The sequence below is a fragment of the Neodiprion lecontei genome, chromosome 3 (assembly GCF_021901455.1).
Source record: "Neodiprion lecontei isolate iyNeoLeco1 chromosome 3, iyNeoLeco1.1, whole genome shotgun sequence".
Lineage (NCBI taxonomy): Eukaryota > Metazoa > Arthropoda > Insecta > Hymenoptera > Diprionidae > Neodiprion > Neodiprion lecontei.
The window spans coordinates 25,653,407-25,680,147 of record NC_060262.1 but is presented as its reverse complement, the minus strand read 5'-3'; the positions used below and the strand labels follow the sequence as shown (position 1 = coordinate 25,680,147).

At 39.1% G+C, this 26,741-nt stretch overlaps 4 protein-coding genes across 20 annotated transcripts in view; all 4 read right to left on the bottom strand.

The window, feature by feature from the left end:
- Positions 1–26,741, bottom strand: part of LOC107224656 (facilitated trehalose transporter Tret1-like) — a 75,217-nt gene that overhangs the window by 33,788 nt on the left and 14,688 nt on the right. Inside the window, exons 1-5 of one of the 16 annotated variants that reach the window (XM_046733720.1) lie at positions 25,972–26,185; positions 25,822–25,898; positions 25,706–25,750; positions 25,266–25,467; positions 23,480–25,196 (exon numbers count right to left, since the gene is read on the bottom strand). The exons of 6 other annotated variants lie outside the window; for them this stretch is intronic. In XM_046733720.1, coding sequence (XP_046589676.1) covers positions 23,899–25,196; positions 25,266–25,347 — 1,380 coding nt within the window. In that variant the 5' untranslated portion in view covers positions 25,348–25,467; positions 25,706–25,750; positions 25,822–25,898; positions 25,972–26,185 and the 3' untranslated portion in view covers positions 23,480–23,898. 9 more of the 16 variants (XM_046733715.1, XM_015664795.2, XM_046733719.1 and 6 more) reach the window with 9 other exon arrangements.
- Positions 6,426–9,206, bottom strand: LOC107224658 (facilitated trehalose transporter Tret1). Its single transcript, XM_015664807.2, has 2 exons — positions 9,044–9,206; positions 6,426–8,980 (listed from the first exon to the last, which is right to left on the bottom strand). The coding sequence occupies exons 1-2, from the start codon at positions 9,090–9,092 to the stop codon at positions 7,674–7,676; spliced, it is 1,356 nt and encodes a 451-aa protein (XP_015520293.2). The 5' UTR covers positions 9,093–9,206; the 3' UTR covers positions 6,426–7,673.
- LOC107224654 (facilitated trehalose transporter Tret1) lies at positions 10,840–13,020 on the bottom strand. The gene is made up of 2 exons (XM_015664792.2): positions 12,769–13,020; positions 10,840–12,689 (listed from the first exon to the last, which is right to left on the bottom strand). Exons 1-2 carry the CDS (start codon positions 12,836–12,838, stop codon positions 11,377–11,379), a joined length of 1,383 nt encoding a protein of 460 aa, XP_015520278.2. The 5' UTR covers positions 12,839–13,020; the 3' UTR covers positions 10,840–11,376.
- Positions 16,094–19,729, bottom strand: LOC107224655 (facilitated trehalose transporter Tret1). 2 transcript variants are annotated; one of them, XM_046733713.1, is made up of 5 exons: positions 19,535–19,729; positions 19,177–19,447; positions 18,752–19,018; positions 18,352–18,656; positions 16,094–18,144 (listed from the first exon to the last, which is right to left on the bottom strand). In XM_046733713.1, the coding sequence occupies exons 3-5, from the start codon at positions 18,819–18,821 to the stop codon at positions 17,344–17,346; spliced, it is 1,176 nt and encodes a 391-aa protein (XP_046589669.1). In that variant the 5' UTR covers positions 18,822–19,018; positions 19,177–19,447; positions 19,535–19,729; the 3' UTR covers positions 16,094–17,343. The 2 variants fall into 2 exon arrangements, with proteins under 2 accessions (XP_046589669.1, XP_015520279.1); XM_015664793.2 differs by having other exon boundaries at positions 16,937–18,656; positions 19,535–19,728.

The window sequence follows — 26,741 nt, the reverse complement described above, 5'->3', positions numbered from 1 at the left end:
CAATGAAATATCTGAGGCGTAAGTCCTCTCGATGATTCACCGCGAAGTATAAACAAACGGTAACAGGAATGATGGTAAACAATCTAATGCTAATATTCACCTCGCTTATGTGATGCATGGGGGGTAATATTTTCATGGAAATTCCATTTATCTGACGAATCTGCTTTATTAATTTGACGAAGGTATTCTCTGTAATCTGGAAAGTCGGTTCAACAACCACGTGAGTCATTAGCAGGGGATAAAAGTGTGTCGTAAAAATGTATAGAAAATGATCAAGAATCATCTGTTCATTCAGATGTCGTCAATTACCTCAACGATGTGGAAGAACGTATTTTTGTACACCAGGAGCAGGCCGGTGATTGGTTCGTCGACGTAATCCGCAGTCAGAGAGTCAATTATTTTTGTATGTGCGTCGACGAGATCGTTAGGCTCGATTTCATGGCGCCCGACTACTATTATCCTTTGCAGAAACGTTGTCTGGAAATTCGAAGCACGTGTCAATTGTGTAGGGAGCAGGCTTTGTCCACGGTTCGCCGTAGATTGGCATTTCCTACCTTCTTCTTATGGCTCTCAATGAAACGACAGATAACGGACAATGAGGATTCAAACAACAACTTTTGCAATAAAGATTCGTCGAATCGCGTACGAATGCTATCCTGCGTCATGTGCGCGATGTTTGGATTGAAAAATTACCGAGTGATAAAATATTTAAGAAAATTCATCACAGCATTTCAGATGATGTTGGTACTTGTATGATTTTACGTCCGTTCTTATCGGTGCCTTAAAAGAAATTAATATATTACCGTTAAATACACAAATCAAGATTAACCCGTTCACTTTATAATGAATATATTGACTCAAAATGCCTTTATTTCAGGAACAAAACACTCTTCGGACGATTATGAGATGTTTTGAACATGTTTCAGAAATTGAGTTTTTTTTTTTAACATTTGCGTTTTTCTCGCATTGTGAGAACTATTCTACAAAATATTTAGCGACAATCGATTTGTCAAAAAATGTTACCCCTATGTCGTACACTTGACAATTGTTTAATATGCATTATATCTCGAGAAAATAGTAAAAAATGAAAATCAAGATTGACTATAGTGTACAGAAAAAAAAAAAAAAAAACGAATGAGTTAAAAAAATTCACAAAGACTATATAATCAAAAGCTTGAGGATTTTTCACTTCTATTAGAATTAACTGACGGCACGGAATGTGTACGTATTGATTAAACGTTACGTCGCGTCGCCTGTTGAACAAATAATACATAAAGTACTGTTATATAATTGAGATAAGAATTGTCGTTGATGCTTTTAATTACAAACTCCAGAGATTAAACGTAATACCGTGCAAAATCGCATTACGGTCGTATCTCATTTGTATCGTATATTTATATTGGCTCACCCGATGAGCTGCTGATAAGTTTTCGCGCAAGTATTGAAGTACAGATTTTCTTGAAATCTCATCCATTTTAACCAATCAAAACCTCGATGATTTCATCAACTATTGGACAGTTTCATAAAATGCTACGAATTTTTAATGCTGTCTGAAATTAACGATGAAATTATCATATGAATATCCGTTAACCTCGCAATGTCGTTGACAAAACTTGAACGTGTACTCATTGAACAACGCCAATGAAGAGCCTTGAATGCTCCATCTTTTGTTCAATCGAGCAGCATTCCGTTTCCATGATAGCAGGCATGCCGATATTTTCCGTATTCCAGAGGCCTAACAGAGTTCTCAAACTAGCTTTAGGTAAGATTAAGCTTCTAGGCTCGTAGACTCCTTAGCTACAGTCTTATAATTCCGGACGGAAAGTCGTTGATTACTGAACGATGAGTCACGTGTCAAATTAACTCGAACTTGCGTCTCGGATCAACTCATGCGATATAGTTTTGAGAAGTTGCCATATTTTTCAAGTACCGATCATTGCACACGCGTTATAGGTTCGAAGATGTTTTACTCGCACACTCACGGGGAAGTTAGACTAGGATGAGACTGAAGATAGTAATTTTACCGTACCGAAACGCTGAAACAAAAATTACTATATTGCACCTTTAGAATAACTCTAAGAGTTAAATTTAAAAAATCCGATTCTGTTCATGTTTTATCAACGATTACCTAAAGAAACCCGTAATAATCTTGTGGGAATTGGATTTCAGTGAAATATTCTGAACTTTTTATGTGTGGTAGATCGTGGCATTCCGGAAAAAGTCTCCATGGCCACAACCCTCCTCTATGAATAGCTTGGACCCTAGAAAAATGCTCATCCTACATACAGTATTCCTTTGTGCAGGAAAAACTAGGAAAGAAATAATTATTTCTAATAAATAAATAGCCACTTTAAATGTATGGACTCGCCCCCTCCTCCAACCTTTATGATATTACCTGTAGATGACGTCATCTTAGAGAGTATAAAAAACGTCACCGCGTTTCAGATAAATTGCGACTGAGATTTTATCCCATAGCCTTGAAGTGGCCATGTTCGATTATGTGCCTAAGTTTTAAGCCACCGACCATAGTGGCTTAGGTGCTAGCACTCGTGGCTGCGAAGCGAAAGAACTTGGGTCCAAATCCCTAGCCTGTCAATCAAGTCCTGAAGGGCAACTTGCAAAAATTTAAGAAGGGTCAAGCCGTTCAGTCGCCGAATTGTTGGTTGGTGCTTTGTACTCGGGTCCGGCTACACCTGGCCAAGGTTTTCGGCGGTTTCCTTTGTTTCTCGTGCAAATGCGGGGCTTTCTACAGCAACTGCCAAAAACCCGTGCTATAATCCTTACTTCCTCCCTTCTATTACGAATATAATTGTGATTAATGAATAATTATTATCATTATTGTTATTAAGTTTCGTTTATTAGTAATTATTATTTCTTTTTCTTAGTTTTTCTTGCACCAAGGAATACTGGATATAGGATGAACATTTTTCTAGCGCCAAAACTATCCATAGCGGAGGGTCGTGCACGTGGAGACTTTTTTTTAGAATTCCAAGATCTACAACGTATAAAAAATTCAGACGATTTCACGGAAACCCAATCCCCATAAGATTATTGCGGGGTTCTCTCGGGTAATCCTCTAAAGCTGCAAATAACGAGTCTTTGTAAAGATTCAGCATTACAATAAGGTTTCAAACTTCAGCCCGAAAGACTAGGCGTGTTGAAGCGACTTTGAAATGAGTTAGACACGAATACATGGTATTACATAAAAAAAAAAAAAACAAACGTACCAAATTATTGTTCCATAAATTCTCACATTCCTCAAATTTTTCCAGTCCAACAAAAATGGGAAATCAATTTTTTTGCATATATTGTAATGCCTGTGCCTGAGCCTGAACTTGAAGCTTTCGTGTTTCTAGGACTGTTTGCTTTGTTCTTTCGTGAATGCCTGCAAATGCATAGTAATGTTAATTCAATGAATACCGTAGTGTTTCTCTATTCAAAAAAGAACGAGGCAGAAGAGAAAATTAGAAAGAATAATTAAAAATAGCATGTATAATAATCGGTAGCTTCAATGCGATACAACTTCGTAACGTTGAAATATTGACATGGAGGATTGCTGTATGGCAGATAACGGACGGATTGAGGGATGGTATTCCGACGGTGTTTTACGAAAATTTATCGCAAAGATATAACAGGCAACTAACGCGGCGAAGCTTTCCGGACGAGTGGGGAGAGAAATACTCGGTACGGCAATAAGAAGGTAGGATGGATTATACGTGACGGTCACAGCTGAGAGCTTTCTGAGATGACAATAAGACGTATTGATACGGTATGTATTCAGTAGCCTATCTCGCACAATACCATTTCTCAGATAACGAGAGCGGCAAATTCAAGCTTTCGATCATGCCTTCATTCGAAAAGACATTGCATCTGTAGTAACTACAGAGATAGTGACTGTTTTCAGTAGATGAATTAACAATCCAATATTCCTTGATTAGACTTTACATGCAGGAAAAAAAAAAAAAAAGAAAAACAAACTTTTTGCCGAGAGTTGGGTTTCTTCGGACAAAGATTTCTGTCTGCGGGAAAAACTAATACCTCTTATTTTCTATCTGCTTTAATTCTTTTCGTTGTAATTATTTGCTTCGCTACAATCGCAATGAACACTCTCACTATCCGGACAAAGATGAACGTATGATGAGGAAAATAAGAATGAGGAGGATAGAAGAAAAAGAAAAGAAACCTTGGTTTTCTTGGTAATGGTTTCTTCCAAGAGAGAGAGACGTGGATGAAAAAAAATTAACGACCTATAAGATGAACTCCTGATTCCGACGCGTAAAAAAGTATCGCATTGTCTCAGACGACGACAAAGCACGCATTCAAGTGGTCGCATCGATAAGGACCCAATGAAGAGCAAAATAAACTCGACTGACGAAAATATAGGCCACTAATCAATCGGGTACTTGTTTCTTTTCAAAAGGTCTTTCGAAGCATATTTCAATGTCATCTGTCTCGACTACGAAACTTTAAACATATTTTCAGACGGGCTGGAATTGTGTTTTCCTTCCTGCGTTCACAGGTATTGATTAGGTACCTATCTATTACCGGTGTACCAGGATTAGAAAATTATTCATCGAAAAAATTCGAATTCAGACAGACTTAAAATAGTTTGATGCGAAAACTTTTTTACATTTCCGATTCGAAATTGAGAATTATTGAGAAAAAGGAGATGTCACAACGTCCTATAAAACATGTCGTTTCAATATTTCGACGAATTATATGTAATAAATTTTTGGCCAACCGCTTCTACATGTAAAAGCGAACAAAAAGTAAAGACGGGTGTAACGTTAATACTGTATAATTGTCCGAGATCGGGTTATAAAAGAAACAGAATTTTTTTTTCGTCATTTTATCGAATCTGTATTTTTCAGCTGATGTAGATATTCGTTTATCGACTTGTCGGTAATTTTTCAAAATCATCAATTGTTGTAATCGACTTCGTTTCAAACATCGATTATATTGGCATCGATTGTTTTCTGAACCTCGCAATTCCATAAATTTCCTGGTAACTTCGAGCGTTACCGTTGGAGTCTGTGATTATGTTGGTATGGTTATGGTACAATTATGTCGACCAATGACAATACACATGTATAGCTGACATAACATAGAAGTAGACTTCCATATTATGACACGATGAAGTTAGTTGCACCAGCGTATTATCATTGGTCGATTGTCATACCAACATAATCGTAGACTGTAATCTACCCAACGTAGCCGAAGTCAAGGTGAGTGAAAATTGATAAAAAATTTACAGTGTACTAACATTAACAATGGATTTCCTATTGCGTATCTGACTCTGTCCTCAACTGATCACAATTCTACCGTAGCTTCCACGATAAATTTGACTCCATCTCATTCTATTGATTGAAAAATCGATAGTAATGGGCACCCGACACGATTACTCTGGATTGAAGATCAACTGTGATTACAAGGTTCAAGCGAGGCTATGGGCACTAAGATTTCTCGAGATTTCAAGACGGCAAAATCCCGGTTCATTGTCTCTTGCCGTCTCTTGTGCGGCTGGTTTTTTGCTATCTGGTCGGTTGCGAGCGTGGGCAAGAGACGAGCTTAGATCACCACCAACAGGCGAACTTCAATTTCGACGTGTTGTTTTGACGAGGGGATGCGTACTGAGATTTCTTGAGATTGCAAGACCGCAAAATCCCAGTTCGCAGTCTCTTTTTGTCTCTGCAATCTCACTAAGAGATTTCCCAGTGCACAGCCCCCCGAGTTCAAGTAAATGGAAAGGAGCGCGAGGGATCGGCATACATGACGTATCAGTGCAAAAAGCTCATACACTAGTAACCTAGAAATCAATATTTTTAATAAGGTTTATAAACAGACACTGTCTGGAGTGAGAGAATTTAAGGTACGTAGGAGATCTCTCTGTATTTACGCAACTAGTGGACCAGCTAGAATAATATTTAGAGTTATAGCTTACAGGAAGCTAATAAAACAACAATCCAGAACAGAAACGATTCGCATTGCATACATTCTCAACATACGTCAAGACGCTATCGTCAGTGTTGGAGAGTGTCTAGAAACAAGTAGCTAAAATGCAGCAGAATCTTGTTACCTATCTGTATCTAGATACTTTCCGAATCTGGTATTTTGCTGCTGTAATGAGATACTTTTTTTTTGTAGTTGTATCTAAGCCAGTAGATACATGCAAACATATATAACGTTCCTTTGATCGCTTTCAAGCCAACTATGAGACAATCATTAATCTTTTTTGGATCCTTTTAGTCAATCCATTTAGCGAATTAATTTTTTTCTTATCCTCCATACAAGTTGAATCTGGTAGAACTGGCAAAAGGGTCGTTCGTAAACAAATACCTCGATTTTTACCGTGCTCTGTGATAAAATGCGTTTTGTCTTATTTACTTTGCAATGCCTGTTTTTAGAAACGAAAAAAAATTAAAAAATATGTTTTTCACTTGAACGGACACCTTCGAGATTGTTCGAAATATTATATAATCTATACCATTATGTGAAAACCTATACAGAATAATTGGCATAGTGGACATAGGTTATTTATTGGCGTTGAATTATTTTTCTCAAAAGTCTGAGCATGAAACCGCTATCCGTATACACATAGAACCGTCGATAAGTGAACACAGAGTGACGCTAAAGGTTGATCTGATGTGATTCCGAACTAAGACTTTGGAGAAAGTGTAAAACAACATTTTTTTCACTTATAACTATTCTGCTAGACTTACTCGATTCAAGTGATATAAATTATTAGAAAAAATTAATCTCCCAAAAGGATTGATTCAAAAGTGTGAAAGATCATAGAGAGAATACATTCAAATGGTATAAAAATGCTATCATTTATAAGTGACATCTGACAATGAGTGGGTCCCGAAGAAAAACCCCGAACTGACAGAGAATGCTCTATATTAAAAAACAAATGAAGTACAGTTAACTGTATAAACCGTGATTATGTTTTTTTCAGGGAAAAGAAAAAATGCGACCCGATTTCCTTAAGTTTCTCAAATTAATCCAACATGAGTCCGAACTTTTAATTTAACAAGACTGTTAATCACATCATCTAATCAAAACTGTATTCCTCAAAGCTCATCACTGTGTCAATCGTATTCATGGCGTATCGGTGCATTCAAGTCTTCAGCTTATTGATAACAGACCTGTCTATCATCCATGCAAAATACACATAACGTATTGTTTCGTGCAGAACAATCGACAAGTCTGGCAACTGGAGACCACAATACCAAAATAGATATTCAAATTCGAACTGAGATATGTTTACGAGTATACCAATAACGAACCCACATCTTCCACTATATTTTTATCACCGAGAAACATTATAATCTTCAAAATTCTGCCTCCCCACTTCTTTTTAATACAATGAAAAATTCAAATTTTCAATCCTCCATCACTTGATTTCTGCCGCTCAAGCAAAAGGATACCACTGTAATCACGAGGTATATCGAATGATTTTGAATTTCCAAATTTTAATATCGATACTATACACTTTCCCGTAAAAACGTGAGTTGCATAATGTTTACAATATGCTGGTAATATTATTATATGCACCTTGAAGTTCCATTACGAATATATGTTCCATTGTTTTTCACTTAATTCCTGGCATTTTATTTCCCCCGTTGTATTTTTTATGAATATATTATATTTTTTCAGTGGCACATAAGTTCGTCTTATATCGCGTCACTTTGTATTTCCATCAAAGTCTTTCCCTTCGTTTCCGACACTAGGAACCAACCAAATATTGAAGATATCACCATAAGCACAGCGTAAATCCAGTAGACGTAACTTTCATGTATCAACTCGAGCAGCCATTGGTAACCGTATATTCCGATGAATGAAAAAACACCCGACGACACAGATGAAAGACAAGCGGCCAGAGTCCGTATATTTGATGCAAAAACCTCACTGACCATGATGTTGGGAATGTAGCTGACGCCTAGGTTGAACCAGATTTTGAACAACACCACAGATAATATCGGTAGCCATTGCAACGTGGCCGGATCGTATCCAATGCTGAGAAAGTAAAAGTGTGTTCCAAGAGTGGTCATGGAAACGCAAATACCAGCACTCGAGACTGCCCACATTGTTCTTCGACCAGATTTTTCCACGAAGTACATCGCGGTCCACCCTGCTATGAGTCCAACACTGTTTACTATGACGGGAACCGTGGAAGGTGAAATCGCAGTTACCGATCCTCTGGTCATGATAATTTCCATGTAAGCGGACAAGGGAACCAAACCGCTGCATTTTGAGAACATGATCAGCGCCATCAATATGAGTCCATTATTTCTGTTTCGGGAGAAGTTGAATTCTCGGACTCGATCGACGAACGACACTGATTTCTCAATGGTGACAAAGTTCTTGATGGACTCCACCTCGAGGTGGACATCTGCCTTTGGGTTGTACCTCAGAATCGAGTTTTTGGCATCATCCAATCTGCCCCTGCTCACCAGATAATACGGCGATTCAGGTAACCACAAGAATATAGCGATGAAGTATATGTTTGGAACGAGGGCTATACAGGCGAAAACCCTCATCGAAATGTAAGGACCCATCGCGTTTGCCACCACTATACCCAGGACCACTCCGGTGGATGCCATAGTCACCATGGCACCTCGAATGTTCGGGCTACTAATGTCTCCGAGGTAAAGCGAGGTGCTCATGTACGAAATTTCGCCAGTCGCCCCGCTGATGAATTTAGCCACGTAAATCCAGCTTGCGGAGTTCGCCGCGATGACGAGGATCCACGAGAGAAGTAGAGTGAAACCGTTTCCGATGATTGTTCTTCTGTTGCCGAAGTATTCGATGCAAATTGCACCGAGGATTGCACCTGATATTTCGCCCAGGGTGCTGATCGACGCTATCCAGGAAATATCATTCGTGGTCACGGGAAATGGGGAATTTCCGGACGCAAATTGAGCCAGGTACGGTGAGGTCCAGCCAGCCCATAGTCCGCTCAAAAATAGCGTTGTCATCGCTAAGTAAAATTGGAAACAAACGGTAAGTAAATAATTCAAGGAATATGATCATCGGTCGTTACCTGCGAAACCGCCTATCCATTGCAGCCAAAACACGTCTGCGGCGAACATTTCGCGCACACCGAAAACGTATTTCCAAAATGATACCACGTAAATCAACAAATCTGGTATTACTTTAGTGACAATTATGCCGAACTCGGATCGAAGTCATGCCTTCAAGCATCGCAGAACCACTATTCTGTGTTTATCTATAAACCACGAATGCCGCCTATCACTACCTGATTTTAGCTTGATGTGGAGTGGGAGTTTGTGTACCTAACAAAGTCTTCACAGCACTGACACAAGGACCTTACTCCAATGTACACCGACGTATGAGATCTGATAGTTCTACCTCAATCCGACAGTTTTACTTCACTTTGTTATGACTATTTATCATGTGTTAGATGAACGGTTCAGCCAACGCATTAATTGTAACCCATTTTTTACACACTTCTGTAGAATCACATACATACACGACATACTGGATTTGTTTATACCGCAGTGACAAAAATCGTTATGGGAAACGAACTATTAAGCATTTAGACTTGAAAATTTTTTAGAAGTTCTTAAATGCTATCTTAAATGGTTACTTTTTGAAATTATACATGTTATATAACAAAATATCAAACTGCCAGATGACACCACAGACCCGTTTTTTTCTAGTTAGGTGCTTGAAGTTATCGATGAAAAGACGTGGGGTCGTTTGTATCCCAGGGTATCGAACAGGGATCAATGGAAAGTAAAGAAATCATTTTATACTAAACTTCGTAAGTTGTCACTTTATGAATAGTAAATATTTCCGTGAGTCATTTCACAGACAATGTGCAACTCAGCGCGAGATATCAACACTGGCTGACAACCACGGTTTAAAATTACCGAGCTTTACAATCGAAAGCTTACAAGAATACATGCCTTAACGTTAAATAACAGCTTTACAGATACAAATATACCAGGTTTTCAAAAAGAATTTACTTTTTCTTTTTTTTCAATCACTATACTTCTGAAAGTATTCTTCATTTTACAAACGGTTGAGGATAAAAAGTTTGAAACATTGAGCGTACGAATTTACAGAACGACATGTTTTAATTGACATATTCACTCTGAACCTTCTTTGTCCTTTGACAACGACCAAACAATTGACACGTGTCTAATCTGAGAAAATATGGAGTGAGTTTTCGAAAAACTTAAAAGTTTATGAAATATACGCTTTATAATCAAATCTTAACATTCGTCGTAATTACTAAAAAAAAGTATTGTATAAATAAACGAGGTCAAAGCTGTGAAAACCTGCAAACTAATTTGTCACAATTGCGAAAGGTGATATATGGAAACCGAATGATGAAACGAGGTGAAAGCGAGGCGGAATTCTAAATGGATGTTCATGATAGGTTTTTTATATTTATATATTTTATTCATACACATAATATATGCATTTGTATACAAAACAATTAGAATAATTTGATAAAATTATTATACCTTGTTATATTACAATGGCGATGAAGAAAATTTGATCGACGAAATTATTCGATATTTAATTTAAATTATTGTAATAGAAAACGGGTATTCTGTTACAATTGCACGATTTTGTTGGGTGCCTGGCGTAATCAATGCGTCTTGAAATCTTTACCTTCGTTTCGGAGAGGTATTTTTGGAGAGATCTCCGAAGGGTGTTCAAAACTTAGCGCATCAGTACAGAAACTGAGAAAAAAAATGTTGCGCGTACCAAGAGATTATTTAGGAAAAAATGGTATTAGTTTCGCAAGAAAATAGTTCAGCACCCGCGATCTGGCAGACTGCTTCGCCGTAAGTAAATACAAACCTCATTCTTTCATTGCAAATACATCATAAGTCGTGTCTTATCACTGATTATGAGAATTTTATTCACTGGAAAACTTTTTTTTTTCAATGTACGAAACGTTAGATGTGTATTGAATTATGTGGCGGCAGACAAAATTGAACTACATTATACGCAATTTATCATGAATTAATTTTCCATTGAATAACAGCATGTTTGTAGTATTCGATAAACAGGCGAAATCAATGGTCCAGCTAGTAGCAATTTTAAACCGTGATTGTGACACATAAATTGTTTTTCTAGCCCTATGATGTAATTCTAATTTTTTTCACGTAAATTTGTAGCTCTTCAACCAAAGTAATGGGATGTTTGTCTTGACAATCTCTCTATAAGTTAAGATAGGTAAACTGATTGTAACTCTCCTTATCTACGCGCACTGTCTACCTCATTGGACCGTTGTGTAAGTTCTGTTGCCAAAACCCAATATAACCGTTAGATGTTGAATCACAAAACGTAGATATACTCTCGATTGCCACATTATGATTGAAATGCTTAAAGATGTCACCTCTTCATCATACTATTTTGAATTTCTATTAGCGTCATCCGTTTCGTGTCTGGTATTACCAACATACCAAAAATAGTAGATACGAGCATCAAGATTGCATATATCCAGTAAACGTAACCTTCGTCGACGAAATCTGAGAGCAACTGGTACATTTCGATTGAAACAAAACCAAAAATAGCCGCAGATAAACAAGATATTAGAGCAGCTAGACCTCGAATGTTCGCTACAAAAAGCTCACCGACCAGAATATGCGGAATGCTAAGAAGTCCCAAGTTGTAGCAAACCGCAAATAACTTCATGGAGAATATCGGTAACCATTGTAAAGAGCGTGAATCGAACCCATCAGTTAGAAGGTAAAAGTGTGCTCCCAGCACCGCCATGGATACAAAAAGTCCACAGCTTGAGGAGACCCATATCTTTCTCCGTCCAAATTTGTCGGAGAAATTCATCATTGAAAATCCAGCGAGAACTCCGACTCCGGTCGTTATAATTACCATGGTGGCAGGTGAAATGACGGTGACCATGCCTCTCGTCACGATGATCTCCGAGTAAGCCGTGAAAACGTTCACCCCAGAGGATTGAGCGAAGAAGTTCAATGCTATTATCATCAATCCAGATTTCTTGTTCCGAAGAATATTGAACTCTCGGAGACGACTGAAAAAAGTCGCTTTATTTGACGAGGCGACGAATCGCTTAATAGAATCCACCTCGACTGAGATATCTGCTTTTGGGTTGTATTTCAGTATGGCCTTCTCCGCGTCCATCACTTTGTTTCTGCTCATGAGATGATATGGAGATTGAGGTAACAATGCGAAAGTGATAGTGAAAACGGCGGTTGGTACGAGACTAATACATGAAAAGATTCTCATCGATACGTTGGCGCCCATTGTATTACCGGCAAGAAGTCCCAATGTTAAACCATTCGTCGTCATGGCTATCATAGTACCTCTCAAATTTGGACTCGAAATTTCACCGAGATAAAGCGGAAAGCTGATGCCAACCAACTCGGCTCCTGCCCCAGAAATGAACCTGGCTACGTAAATCCAGGTTACAGAATTCGCTGCGATTATAAGGATCCACGAGACGAGCAGTCCACAGCCAGTGCTGATCATCGTCGTCTTACTGCCGAAGTATTGGTTACAAAGAAAGCCGAGGACCGCTCCTAGCGGACGTCCCAATTGATAAATCAACACGATCCAAGAGGACTCGACTGCAGAGGCGGGAAATGGCGACTCGCCGGATGAAAATTGAGCTAGGTACGGTGAGGCCCAACCGATTGTCAAGCCAATCACGAACATCATTGTCATAGCTACGGAATATGTACAAATAAAATGTAAATGAGTAAACGAAGAGGAAAAATTGAATATCTCAAATGTCTGGTCACTTACCTGCAAGACCTCCGATCCATTGTAGCCACAAAATGCCGGTTAGTGACGATTGACTAAAACCAAAAACCATACTGTGAAAATCCGGATGTAGAGTTTAGAAATCGGCCCGGGATCGATTACTGGTACAAATTAGAAATGAGATCTCAATGGATCAGCGTCCGGTTTGTAACTGATCCGGACCCTGCTACCACGAGACATATTACGAAGAAGCATAATCAGACTGATTCTCTACTAACGTATTCCGTTCGGTTATGTCGGACAGCATGACGAGACGACGTTGCTATATAAACTACGTGCGTAACTTCAGTAATATGGCTTATCTACCAAGTTTGTCGATAATACCAAGTCACTTCGCATTCGCGCGATGCATTTTTGCCCTTTAAAAAACGACATTGACTAACATTTCTTATCTGCCAAAGGCATTGAATACTTCTGTGCGTCACTATAACATCAATCGTAGTTAAATATAATAGAGCTACTGCATTGTATTAAAAACTATGTTCGAATGGAATACGTGTGGTTTATTTTTCGAAAAATTTTCCAAATTGGTATATCGTAAACTCAAACGTATCAACTTTATTCCAATGTACTCTCAAACTGCATCCGTACGATCAACGGTTCGATGTATGATATACCTCTTTGTTACGTCGCCGCGTCTGTACTCGGCCACCGAGGCAAACTTTCGGCTGAAGTACACAAAATTCAAAAAACGGACCATGTGTGATTTTCTCGATTTCAATTCAAAATTGTAATAACGTAACTTTTTCAATCGCATAATTGATTTTGCTATATCAGTAAAGGATCTTCGGAGGATTATTGAAGTGTACATGTTTTGGATTTAAATACCATAATACAACACTATGGCCGGTAATTTCGCGGAAATGAAATAATCACAATTGCCACGGTCACCGGTAACATTATGTGCATTAGCATACGTCACGTGCCGTACATCGATTTCTCATCGAAATACAACGTGTCTATAGCGGTAAATGAATATAAAAGAACTCAGTCTATCAACCAGCAGCATTTTTAAATCTTGATTAATATATTTGATTAACTTCCTACGTATGTCATGATAATAGGTTTGAAATCCTACTAATAACACTTAAGATTCGGTCTGCTGTCTTCATCGTCTTTGATTTACCGTAATCTAACTTGATAAAGAAATCATCTATAATGCCACATGCCACGTATTTGTTAAGAAATCATTCATTTAGATGCATAAAATAATCACAATTTTCAATCTCAGCACTTTTATTAGGAAAGTTGCGAAAAACGTAAAAAAAAAAAAAAATAGGTCGTAAAAAACGATTATTTACGATGTCTAATGATCACAATATTTTGCACCGCAACACGTCCAACGGGAATTTTTGCAAGAAATGTTACGTTGATTCGTTTGTCACCTTGTACTTCCCTAACTTAAGCAATGTCATGTTAGCTTGGAACATCTTTCCGAGTTGGACTGAAATTTGCTGCCACTATCCCGATCTACGTGTAAAATCTTATTAACAGGCATGCGTATCCCTGCCGTATCGAGGACACTGCACCTTACAAGGTAGCATTCGATGTAAAGTTCCTGAGAGGCAGCGAAAATGTTAAATCGCGAACCACGATCATATGCTCGGTGACCGTAAAAAGATAAGAATCCGAAAGTTACTTTTCCGTCATGACATTTTGAATCTCCGTGAGTGTTTCTCCCTTCATCTCTGGCAACAGCATTAGACCAAAAATTGCAGATAAGGCCGTCAATATTCCGTACATCCAATAGATGTAACTTTCAGGAATGATCTCTAGAAGATATTGGTAAATTTCGACTGAGGTGAAACTGAAGATAGCTGCAGACACACGTGAGATGGCCGCAGCTAGATTTCGGATGTTTGCTGAGAAGAGCTCGCTGAGTAGAATGGCTGGAATACAACTGAGTCCCATGTTGTAACAGATCGTGAATAAAATCATAGAGATTATCGGTATCCATTGCAATGGGCTGGGGTCGATTCCGTCATTGAGGAGGAAAAAGTGTGTGCCCAACGCTGCCATAGCTACAGAAATTCAACAGCTCGAGAAAACCCACATCTTTCTTCGTCCCAATTTTTCGGTCAAATACATCAACGCCAATCCAGCCACGATTCCGAGGCCGTTTGCTATAATAGGCACAGTAGCAGGTAAAATGACGGTCACCATGCCTCTAGTCACGGTGGTCTCCATGTAAGCCGCTAAGGGGTTCAGTCCACAGGATTGTGCAAAAAAGCCTGATATTATTATCATCACACCAGACTTCCTATTTTGGACGATATTGAACTCTCGAAGACGATTGACGAAAGTCACGGTATTTGTTGCCCCCACAAATTGCTTGATAGATTCCACCTCAACAGTGATATCTGCCTTTGGATTGTATTTCAGTATCGACATTTCAGCGTCCTCCATTTTGCTCTTACTTGTGAGGTAATAAGGAGATTGAGGTATCAATATGAAAATAAGAACATAAGAGATAGTTGGCACGATACTTATAAATGCGAAGGTTCTCATCGACAGGCCCATCGTATTACCGGCAAGAATTCCCAGAGATAAGCCGTTTCCCGTCATGGCTATCAAAGCTCCTCGAATATTCGAGCGTTGAAATTTCGCCAAGATACAGCGGAAAGCTGATGCTGCTCAACTCGGCTGCTGCCCCACAAATAAATCTGGCCACGAAAATCCAACTTACGGAATTTGCCGCGATGATGAGGATCCAGGCAAAGAGCAGACCACAGCCAGTACCGATCATCGTAGTTTTGCTACCGAAGTATTGGTTACAAACAAAACCAAGGACCGCTCCTGGTAACCGCCCCAAGAAATAAATCGACGCGATCCAAGAAACCTCGTCCACTGAGGCGGGAAATGGGGAAACCTCAGTCAAAAATTGAGCCAAGTAAGGCGAGGCCCAACCGATTACCAAGCCAACCACAAACATCATCGTCATCGCTGCGTAATACACGAATACGATATAAATGCCAGAGAAAAAACTGGAAAGAATCAAGCCTTAAATGTTTCTAATTCGCTTTCACTCACCAGCGAAGCCTCCGACCCATTGCAACCAGAAAGTGCCGTTAGGTAATAATTGACTCAGGCTTAAAACCATACTGTGAAAATTGAAGACTAGAGATTCAAAATTACGCTGATACACAATGTGGTATATGAGACTGGTTTCTTGACTGCAACTGCAGATGTATTTTCCAGAGGTGCGGACCAACTGATTACGTATTAATGTATTATATCCGGTTGTATCGTAGAAAAATCTGCGGGTTCGTGTACTTATCATTTATTATCAAGGTTAATGCATCTGCAATGGGCTGTTACGTGATACACGTACATAGCATTTATATTACACCTTATCTATGTAATTTGACAAGAGTACCAAGTTCATCTAAATTTGGGCACTGTATAGGTATCAGCATATCTTTTAGCCATTTACCGATATGTCTTATCACACAGAGGTATCAGATACATTTATATGCACTGTTTGATCAACCTGCAAACTGTATCAAAGCAAAGTTGTAATAAAATACGAAAATTAAATGCAAAAATCTAAGCCGCATTGCCATGAGTGGTTCAAATTGAAGCCGTTGATTACATTTTTTGAGAAACAGGAAAACTGATACAAGGCTGCAACGCCTAGTTCGAAACTTTTAAAGAATATATTTGGAGCAAAAACTACTCTGTGTATTATTTCCTCGTGTTATTACTCTGCTGCTTTATTCTTATGCCTGCGACTTCAATAATATACAACTCCGGAAGCTCCAGCTTATCCTGCTGTCAGCAGCATGCTATGATTTAGCATATTTTTTGTAATATTGTGGGAATCATTTTAATACATGTCATGTCCAATTACATAAACTTGGTACTTCTCGCAATCTTTTGGGAATTTCTGAGCAGCCCACGATAAAAGTTTACACTCATGAGTTTATCTTCATCGTATAATCAAACGTCGTTTTATGTTAACACAATGGGCCGTAGATTACGAAACGGATTTATACTTTCAACAAATTCGTACGTAACAACTCGTCGGATTTTTTAAAAAAAGACGAAAACGGAAAAGTCAAGTGACATTGTCAATAGGTATGTGATAAAAGAATTGAACAATTTAAATTGTTAAACTTACATTCGTATGCACAACATTTACATACCTATATTCAAATGACTTGGCCGCTTGTGTATCTTCATGATGATATACTTCGAAGTTTATCCTTATTGCTTGGATATAGATTCGGTGAGAAGAATTTGCACTTTTCATTTATTATATTCCATCTTACATGACCTTTGGTAAAAACACCATCTGAAAGATATTCAATCTACATAGTAAAAAAAAGCATCTATTTATATGTTATCATGTCTAATGATCACAATTCTCACTGTAACACGTTCATCGAAAAGCTTCACAAGCGATGAGATCTCAATTTTTTTTCGTTCACCTCATAGCTTCATAACGTAAACTATAGTTTGAAGTACTTGGTGAAATTGATTAAAACGGCCAGTTGCTGAGTGAATGAACACAGAGAAATGACTAATGAGGGCAGAATCATTGCAATCCATCACGCTTTACTTCTCTGTCATGAAATCTTGAATCTCCTTGAGCGTTTTTCCTTTCATCTCTGGGACTAAAAAGAGTCCAAAGATTGCGGATACAACCATCAAGATTGCATACATCCAGTAGATGTAACTTTCATCGATAAGTTCTAGCAGGTACTGATAACTGTTAACCGAGGTGAATGCAAACACAGCCGCAAATGCACAGGAGATGGAGGCGGCTAAAGTTCGGATGTTTGCTCCGAAAAGCTCGCTGAGAAGAATGGCTGGAATGCAATTGAGTCCCATGTTGAAACAGATCGTGAATAAAATCATAGAGATTATCGGTATCCATTGCAAATGTTTGGGATCTAGTCCATCGTTCAAAAGGTAAAAGTGTGTGCCCAGCGCTGTCATAGCTAGGCAAACTCCGCAGCTCGAATAGACCCACATCCTCCTTCTCCCGACTGCATCAGCCAAATACATCATAAGCAATCCAGCTACGATTCCTAGTCCGTTTGCTAAAATGGGCACAATGGAAGGTGTGACGACGGTGACCATACCTCTCGTTACGATGGTCTCCATGTAAGTCGCTATGGGGTTTAGTCCACAGAATTGTGCGAACAAGTCCAAGATGATAACTGTCAATCCAGCCTTCCGGTTTCGAGGGATGTTAAACTCGCGTAATCGATCGATGAAGGTCACGGCACTTGTTGTGGCCACAAACTGCTTGATGGTTTCGACTTCAACGGAGATATTTGCTTTTGGGTTGTATTTTAATATCGACTTTTCCGCATCCTGCATTTTGCTCTTACTTGTCAGATAGTACGGAGACTGAGGTATCAATATGAAAATTAGAACGAATGAGATTGTTGGCACGAGGCTTATACACGCGAAGATTCTCATCGAGATGTAAGCACCCATTATGTTACCGGTCAGAATCCCCAAGGATAAACCATTCAGCGTCATAGCTATTAATGCACCGCGGATATTCGAGCTTGAAATATCTCCAAGGTATAAAGGAAAACTGATGCTAGCTACCTCGATGGCCACCCCACAAATGAACCTTGCCACATAAAGCCAGGCTACAGAATTTGCTGCGATAACTAGAATCCAGGACATCATTAGTCCACAGCCGTTTCCGATCATTGTAGTTTTGCTGCCCAAGTATTGGTTGCCAATAAAACCGAGGGCCGCTCCTGGCAACCGTCCGAGCTGGAAGATCGACGCGATCCAAGAAACCTCGTCGACTGAGGCAGGAAATGGAGAATCTTCAGTCGAAAATTGAGCCAAGTAAGGCGAAGCCCACCCGATTGTCAAGCCAACTACGAACATCATTATCATGGCTGCGGGACACCGAAATTGAGTATCAATGTTGAATGAATTATGCAAAGGCGGTGAAAAATTACATTCAATAATATGTCAACCCACTGCCACATACCTGCGAAACCTCCGATCCATTGCAGCCACAACGTATCGTTGGGAAAAGGAGAAGTCAAACGGAAGATCATTCTCTCAAAATTGATGACTGTGATTTTCAAAACCGTCACTAATTTCGACAGACCCGCGTCTTGCTTTCAAAATTGCCACAAGACCCGCTGTTACTAATTTTGACTAATCTGCGCTCTGCCTGCACCTCACTAGCGGACTGAGCGCATTCGCTGCTGTGTTGAGAGACTGATAAGTACTGCAGATTAGGTGAGAGAGTCTGAAAATATCTAGGCGCAATTACTCGGGCCGAGTGCATAGGCTAATACGATCCATCACATCACGTGGGCATAAAAATTTGATATATACAGCTTATCTGCTCAAGTTGACTAGAGAATACATGTATTATATATATATACATATATATACATATCATACCGCTCAAATCCTGCTGCTCACAGCAATGTATGTTCTGCACATCGCAACGACTTTGGACAAATGAAGTTCACGAATATATCTTATCGCGATGCTGGATTTCACCGTGTGTATTCGAATTCGCAGCGTCTAGTGGCACATGTTCTTTTCAGTGCTACCACTTGAACCCACGTATATATTTTCTTCTATAATCAATGCTGCCTGCATTATAACGTGTGCTGACTGTTCTCGAAGCAATGGTTTACGAGCACGCAACGTTAGTGCGGATGTCTGCCTGGTTGGATAAAATTAATTAATAAATAGCACATCCTAAAAAGGGTCGAAAGCAGGGCCAGTATTGCCGACCCGAAAACACCCTGACCTTTTTGTAAGTTTCGCAGACTCGGGAATATCCAGAGCTGCCTTCCTGCTCAGACTTGGCTTAACAAACCGTAGCTGATAACACCTGATTCAATCAATTACAACAGCTGAACTACAGACCAAAACGACTGCCGTGGCAGCCTACCGGGCTACGTTTTGTAAAAAAGTTGGTTTGTAATGTTGGGAGTTTCACAAAATCAAATTATAAAGTGAATAAAATAAAAAAAAAAAAATTAAACTCAAAGAGTACAGTATTTATCGGTTCTGTTCACAATTTACCCTACTCCATGAATGACTAGTAATCTTAACAATTCTTGATCTTCGAAATCCCCCGCTATCGTGGATTCTATAAATCTTTCGAACTTTATCATTTGAATTTAAGGGCTATTCTTGAAAATTCCAAGTCAAGCTAAATTTGTGAACGGGCTCTAAATAAGCGTCACCACATACGCGGTAAGAGAACTAGGCGCTCTACCTGAGATCTGTTGAGGAGGCCTTGTGGAGCACCTCTATTTATACCGCCCGAGGTCCTCTCGAGACTTTTCATTGACTCCTGTCCTTTCGATAGTCGATGGTCATCTCCGTCTGGTCACTTGGACTGTCTTCGGAAATGATCGGTAATCGTCGTGTCCGTGGACTTTCATTTACCCTTGACCATTGCCGGAGTTCGTCGGGTCGTCTGTATGTCACTGTCAGCTGGTACCGTGCGAATCCAATCCAGCTGACCGTTTTAATCGTTAAGTTGTTTTGACGCTGCGGCCTCAGAGCTTGAATCACTGAAGAGCCACAAATTAACGTTCACGGTAATCGATGCGCGACGATTGAAATATCAAATGTCAAATGAATAGATAATTTTGTAAAGCGCTAGGCTTGTTGCTACGCTGATTTTTCGCAATTGGCAACTTACTCGATTTTTCGCAGAACTTACAGCTACCTCTCTTACTGTCAATTTTTGTAAACAGCTGGAACGAGGTGCTGTTGAAGCAGTGTCACTATCAGAATATTAATTTTTCATCGAGCAGTAAATTGGTAGAAGACATAGATGTTTGCGCAGTTTTTTCTTTTTCTTTTTCGGCAACCTTGAATTTGCAAAAGTGAAGGGCAAAAATAAAACAAGGCATCGGTAAATACTAAAGCTGTAGCTCAGCTATCGAATTGTGGTGGTTCGGAATTTCCTGTTACGAAATCCCAATCCTCGACCAGTTATAAAAAAATACTAAACTGCAAATTGAAGTGACACGAACAAAGGTCTGAAGCTGAAATTGAGTCTGAAAAGTAGCACCGATCGCCACATTTTAGAAAAATCTATACTTCTGTATGTAGAGTGCAGTGTTGGGCAGTATCCAATTACTTTTTGTAATTGATGTTGAAAAAAAATCAATGACAAATTACGAAAGTAAAATTACAGTAAGAATTTAAAATTGATCGGTTGAAAATTGAAGGCACTAGTTGTTTGCCCGTCTTGAAAAACATCGTTTTATTTCATTAGCCACTTCACCGCCATTTGGTTTTAACATAATAAAAGAAAATAAAAATCCCTTCTACTTCAAGAATTATGTTAACATGTATGAGAAACAGAATAAAAAAATTTTAATTCATTTTTCTTAATTAAATTGATTAGATAAACCTTGATTTCGTGTACGCAAAATAATATTACCTCTTAACGGTTAATTGTAATCTGTTCGATCGCGGTTCGAACTGTGCGTCCTAAGAGTAAGGCGGAGAGTGGAAGCTGGTTATAAGGCAGCAGTGCAATTAGAATTCTACGCCCTCTGGAGTATCAGTGACATAACTAATGTTGAATGTACCGCTAAAATTGAAATCTCAGATCTAGAATTCGTGATCCAATGAAATAGCGAATCAATATTAACAATACAAATATTTCTCATATTATTTGGGTCCCATTTTACTGCACTGTACAGACATTTCAAATATTTATGTAGAGATGTAAGTATATAACATATTACAGTGTTAGTTCAAAATTGTTTAATTAAAACGACAGTTAATGAAATTACAGACTATTTCGCACTCTGTTATATCATTAAAATATACCATAATATAAAATATTGAACACAGACTAATACGTTTATTTACATAGAAATATTGCCTTTTACTGTTAAGAGAATTTAATACTTTCAATGAAATGTATATTTCTTTATTTTATTTTAAATCATTAAACCTGAATGTATACTATAATCTAAACATTGGATTATTTAATGCAATTAACAAGCTATAAATTCCAAGATTTCTCTACAATCGTCGAGATACGAAATAAAACACTGTAGAAGTTACTGAATCACGATAAAAGTACGCATATATGAAAATATATTTTTTTGTTATTGCTCTTTCGATGTTAGATTTGGCCACAAAACTGCTGACAAAAAAATCTTTCTCTCACTGTTTTCGGTTCAATTACTTTGTAATTATTCGATTATAAACTACTCAAATATATTGCTTTTAATTACTCTGGCTTTATTTGCTTTGGTCTAAGAAATTTGGTCATTTTCTTTTCATTATTGTCGGACTTTTTCGACGAGTTTAATTTTGAAAATTCGCTATGCAAAATAATAATTAATCCCCACTCAAATACTGCAGATCTAGGAAACATTGTTCCATAAGCTTATATGAGATACCAAACTATAACATTTTACTTTTTTACTCGACTTAACTAATCTGCAATACTACTTTAACTATAGAATACAGAAACAATACTACTTGGACAATAGAAAATCGAAATGACGTCACCAAATAACCTCATTTCTCAATATTGCATCGTAAATGTTATAGATTTAATACTTATATTTTTGGATTTTTTGGCGATTGGAAAAAAGAGTGTTCTTTGTTAACTCTAGCATTCTTTCTATATCCCTTGACGAAATATCGCAAACCCATTTTAATCATAAAGTTGTATCATACTGGGAATATATTTAAATGTATCACACTTGTCAAGAGAGATGGGACAGAATAGTTAGGATTCTGCGACAGTAGAGGGGCTGATCACTGAATAAGGTCAGCTTCCACTCTCTACATGTGGTAAATATTTGGGGATAAAGGGAACTCTCCTAAACTTCAAATAATTCTGGAATATTCCTATGTTCTCGTATTGCAATGCCTACATTCACCACTACCTATAAGCACTGAAGCTGCAGGATATAGAATTGCTCGTTTTTACCTTACATGAAGAAATTTGATTATGGTACTTCAAGTAATTCTAAAAATTTACGCGAATCCTTTCATTCGGCAAAGATACAAGTCACGTTACGTAAATAAAGTTTAATTTCTTGGCTCGCTTTACTGTCATTCAAAATAACAAACAGTCAGAGAAGAAACGCTCCTTTGTATCAATAATTGTAGATTAAATACTTTTGGTGCCCAATACTCAACTTGATTACTCTCAGATCTGTCTTATCAGTCACTCGTCCATTCATAAAATTGAATTATGAGCAATCTTCATGCCAACAGCGAACGAGCTATGATAACTTGATCGATAAAGTCGTCAAAAAGCATGCATTGTACGCTGCATTTTCACGGACACCTGTAGGCCGAACGGGCTTGCACCAATACACTCACGATCAGAATATATTTTACGCAGTCAGCCTGGCTGCCTGGCTGTGAGTTTATAGAACGCTAATATACTAGCCTGAAGTTGGCGTTTATAAATAGCAAGAAGTTTTTATATCTTTACATTATTCACATGTGTAATGATAGAGCCAAAATATCTCAATTTAATAAAAATTTATCATTTCATGTATAATACTTCATGCCTTGACAGAAGCCCACCAAGTTTCACGTACTAATTTAACTTGTTTGTCTGGGTTTTTATCAATATGTGAGTTATTATGTTTTTTATTCATACTTAATTATCATTAGTGGTCGGACAAGTTTAAGGTCAGTGTTACCCCAGTGCGGCAGCAGTGTGATTCCAGGGAGATGTGGAAGCTAATGGTTCAGTTTCAATCCTGCCTTTATTGTGAATTAACAGACGTGTACTTGACAGTAGTACATGATTTGAATCTTTTTTTGTATGATCTGATTATATGTATACGTTTTTTGTCAAAGAAGGTATTTTTGTGGGTAATGACTATATTGTTAACGTACTTGGCGAAAGGTTTTTGCACCAGAGATGCGTTTTAGGGAGATGCAAAGTTCACGTCAAGATTTGAGCCCGTATGGTGGCTTACCGGCGATGTGAAGGTCTACCACTGCTTAAGTATATCAATTTCAAATTTATAATCATCCTACAAGACACAACATGAGACAGTTTCAACATTAAATGATCTCTGAAATAATTTAAGAATATACTGATAGTATACAATACGCGGACCCTGGGAAAGCTATTGTTAGCTCATTATCCCACCTTTGAATTTACATGTTTTGAATCTCGTGCAAGGTCTTACCCTTCGTTTCAGGCAATATGAAGCCAAAAATAAAAGCTAGAAACATGATAACGGCATACATGTAGAATACGCAAGCTTCGCCGAAGGCATCCAGCAAAGGTTGATAACTTTTCGTCGAGGCAAAGGCGACGAGCCCCGCGAAAACATTGGCCAAACATGCTGTCAAGCTTTTCAAATTCGGCGCGATAAGCTCGCTCAGAAATATACTCGGCATGGGAATGAGGCCTACGAATAGAAACACCCGGAAGCTGATCATGCAAACTATCGGCACCCACTGCTGACCGTAGGAATTATAGCCGTTGGCCAAAAGGGTAAAATTTACTCCAGTTAAAGCCATGGATACGCAAGCTCCGCAGGTCGAAGTTATCCACATTGGCTTCCGTCCATATCTATCGACCAAAGACATCGACACCCATCCGCCCACGGAATCAAGGACGTTGGCCACGATCACAACCGTCGCGGGAGAAATCGCAGTCACCTTGCTTGTTTTCAGAATAATTTCCATGTAGTAAATAACGGAGTTGAGACCACTGAAATGCATAAAGAAGTACAGTAGCAGAATCATCATTCCAGCCTTCCTGTTTCGAGGTGTTGTCAATTCCCTCAGTCGGTCTCCGACCGTTACCGAATTCGATTCGGAGGTAAATGTCTGTAAGAACTCCAGCTCCTCTTTGACGACCACCTTCGGGTGGTACCGGCTTATTGACCTCTCCGCTTGGTCCAATTTGCCCATCCTGACAAAGTAGTGAGGAGATTCGGGGACGCATAGGAAGATGGCGATGTAAACGATTGTCGGTGCCAAAGCTATGTAGCCGAACGTGGTTTTTGGTAGATAGGTGCCCAAGATGTTGCCTATCAACGAGCCCAGAGGAAACCCGCTCACGGCGAAGGACACCAAAGCGCCGCGGGTCGCTGAGCTGCTCACTTCGCCGAGGTAGACGGGAAAACTGACGAACGCGATCCCTATGCCCAGCCCGTGGGCGAAGCTGGTCCCGTATAGCCATTTTGCCGAGTCAGCCAGGATGAGGCAAACCCAAGCCAGCAGCAGAGGGCATCCCGCGATAAGCATCGCCCTTTTACCTCCGAGGTAGTGGACGCCGATTGAGCCAAAAATCGCACCCACCAGACGCGCCGGACTAGACAACGACGCCACCCAGGAGGCCTCGTCCAGGGTGAGGAAGAGTGTCGGGTTCGGGGAGGTGATCACGGCCAGAAATGGGGAGAACATCCCGATCAGCATGCCGATCACACCCATCATCAGCATCGCTGCGAAACGAATATTCGGTAATACGACGCGATAGCTGAGGAATGCCGTGTTTGATTACTTCCACTTACATCCTATTCCTCCGATCCACTGGTACCACAATATTTCCGTCGGTCGCGACAGCCATTTCGTCTTCCACAGGCGTCGGAACATCGAAAACTACGTGCCCTTTGTAACGATCCTCTAATGTCGCTGCGGTCTATCTGTCAGTTGAATTAGTACAGATCGCGGTTCCAATGATTTTACACTCGGTAGGGCTCCGAACCAATAATCCTGCTCGAATAAAATATGGTTGTAAAGTATAATAAGATACTAAAATCAAGGTACTCCGTACGCGAGACCAGTTTTAACGCAAGCATGGAACCTAGAAGATATCGATCAGCGCGCAGCGGCTTTAGTCTCTAAGATTATACTCTAAAAATCATGAGTAACAAGATGAAAATCTCCGTCAGCGCTGTTGCCTACAGCAATCAGTTCAAAGTTATAATTGACCGTAATTTATACGACTCACGAGTATGTATGATCCATATACTTTAAATTTTTTCTTCACTTGGTGCTAAAAACATATGCGGAATCTTTCAAGTAGCTGATCAAATTATGGAACGAGCTAATGACAATCCGATATACCCTCGTTCGTCACAATTGCGTGGTTCACTCATCACAATGTTCTATTCGATCGTATCCCATCACATTTCCGATTGCAGCTGCAGACACGCCAATGGGAAAGTATTTCAGTGTTTACAAGCGAAGTAATAAATTTCTATAAATTGACCTCACGAGAAATATCGTCACTTCAATCTTCGGTCAAGCTTGACATTTACGATTGTATCAACGGCACGTTTCCCATCAGGATAAATTACAACAAGTAATAAATAGAGGATTTTTTAGTAGCCACCGTCCTGTATGAGGTTCAAAGCTGTATTGAACTAACGCTCGAGGAAACCAACGTGATTATTAGCCGGTGGACACATTTTCCCTTCCCTGGTGCAATTCATTCTGGGGTACGTCTATCTATGTACTCGGCTGTAAATTGCCAGTGCGATTATACGAATGCATAATTTAATATTCCTAGATAGGCAACATTGAACAACACTATCATAATAGATGGATGACTTAATTTCACGGAGAAAAAAGAACTAAAGTCAGCCAGGTATATTTCAGATGATTGCAATCATATATTTGCATTGGCAATATTTCTTCAGCCATAATCGTATCCCTCTCCTTGGGATATCTTTTTTCTGACTGATCAAGCATGTCCGGAGATGGCCAAGTGTTTTGTGCCTCGAAACGAAGCGGGAGATATCATTCATTTGATGTCAGGGACGACGATGACTTAAATACGAGGTAACACGGATAACTGCGACATCAAGTTGAAATTTGACGCTCTGCGGTTCAAAGTCTAGACAACTATACGTATAAACAAGGAAATTTTAAAGCTTTGCTCGACCATTTATAGATGACGGCAAATCAATTTACAGTCGACTTGTACGCTATTATTTGTAAATTGACAACTTGGGGGACATTCGTGATCATATGGTTGACACGAA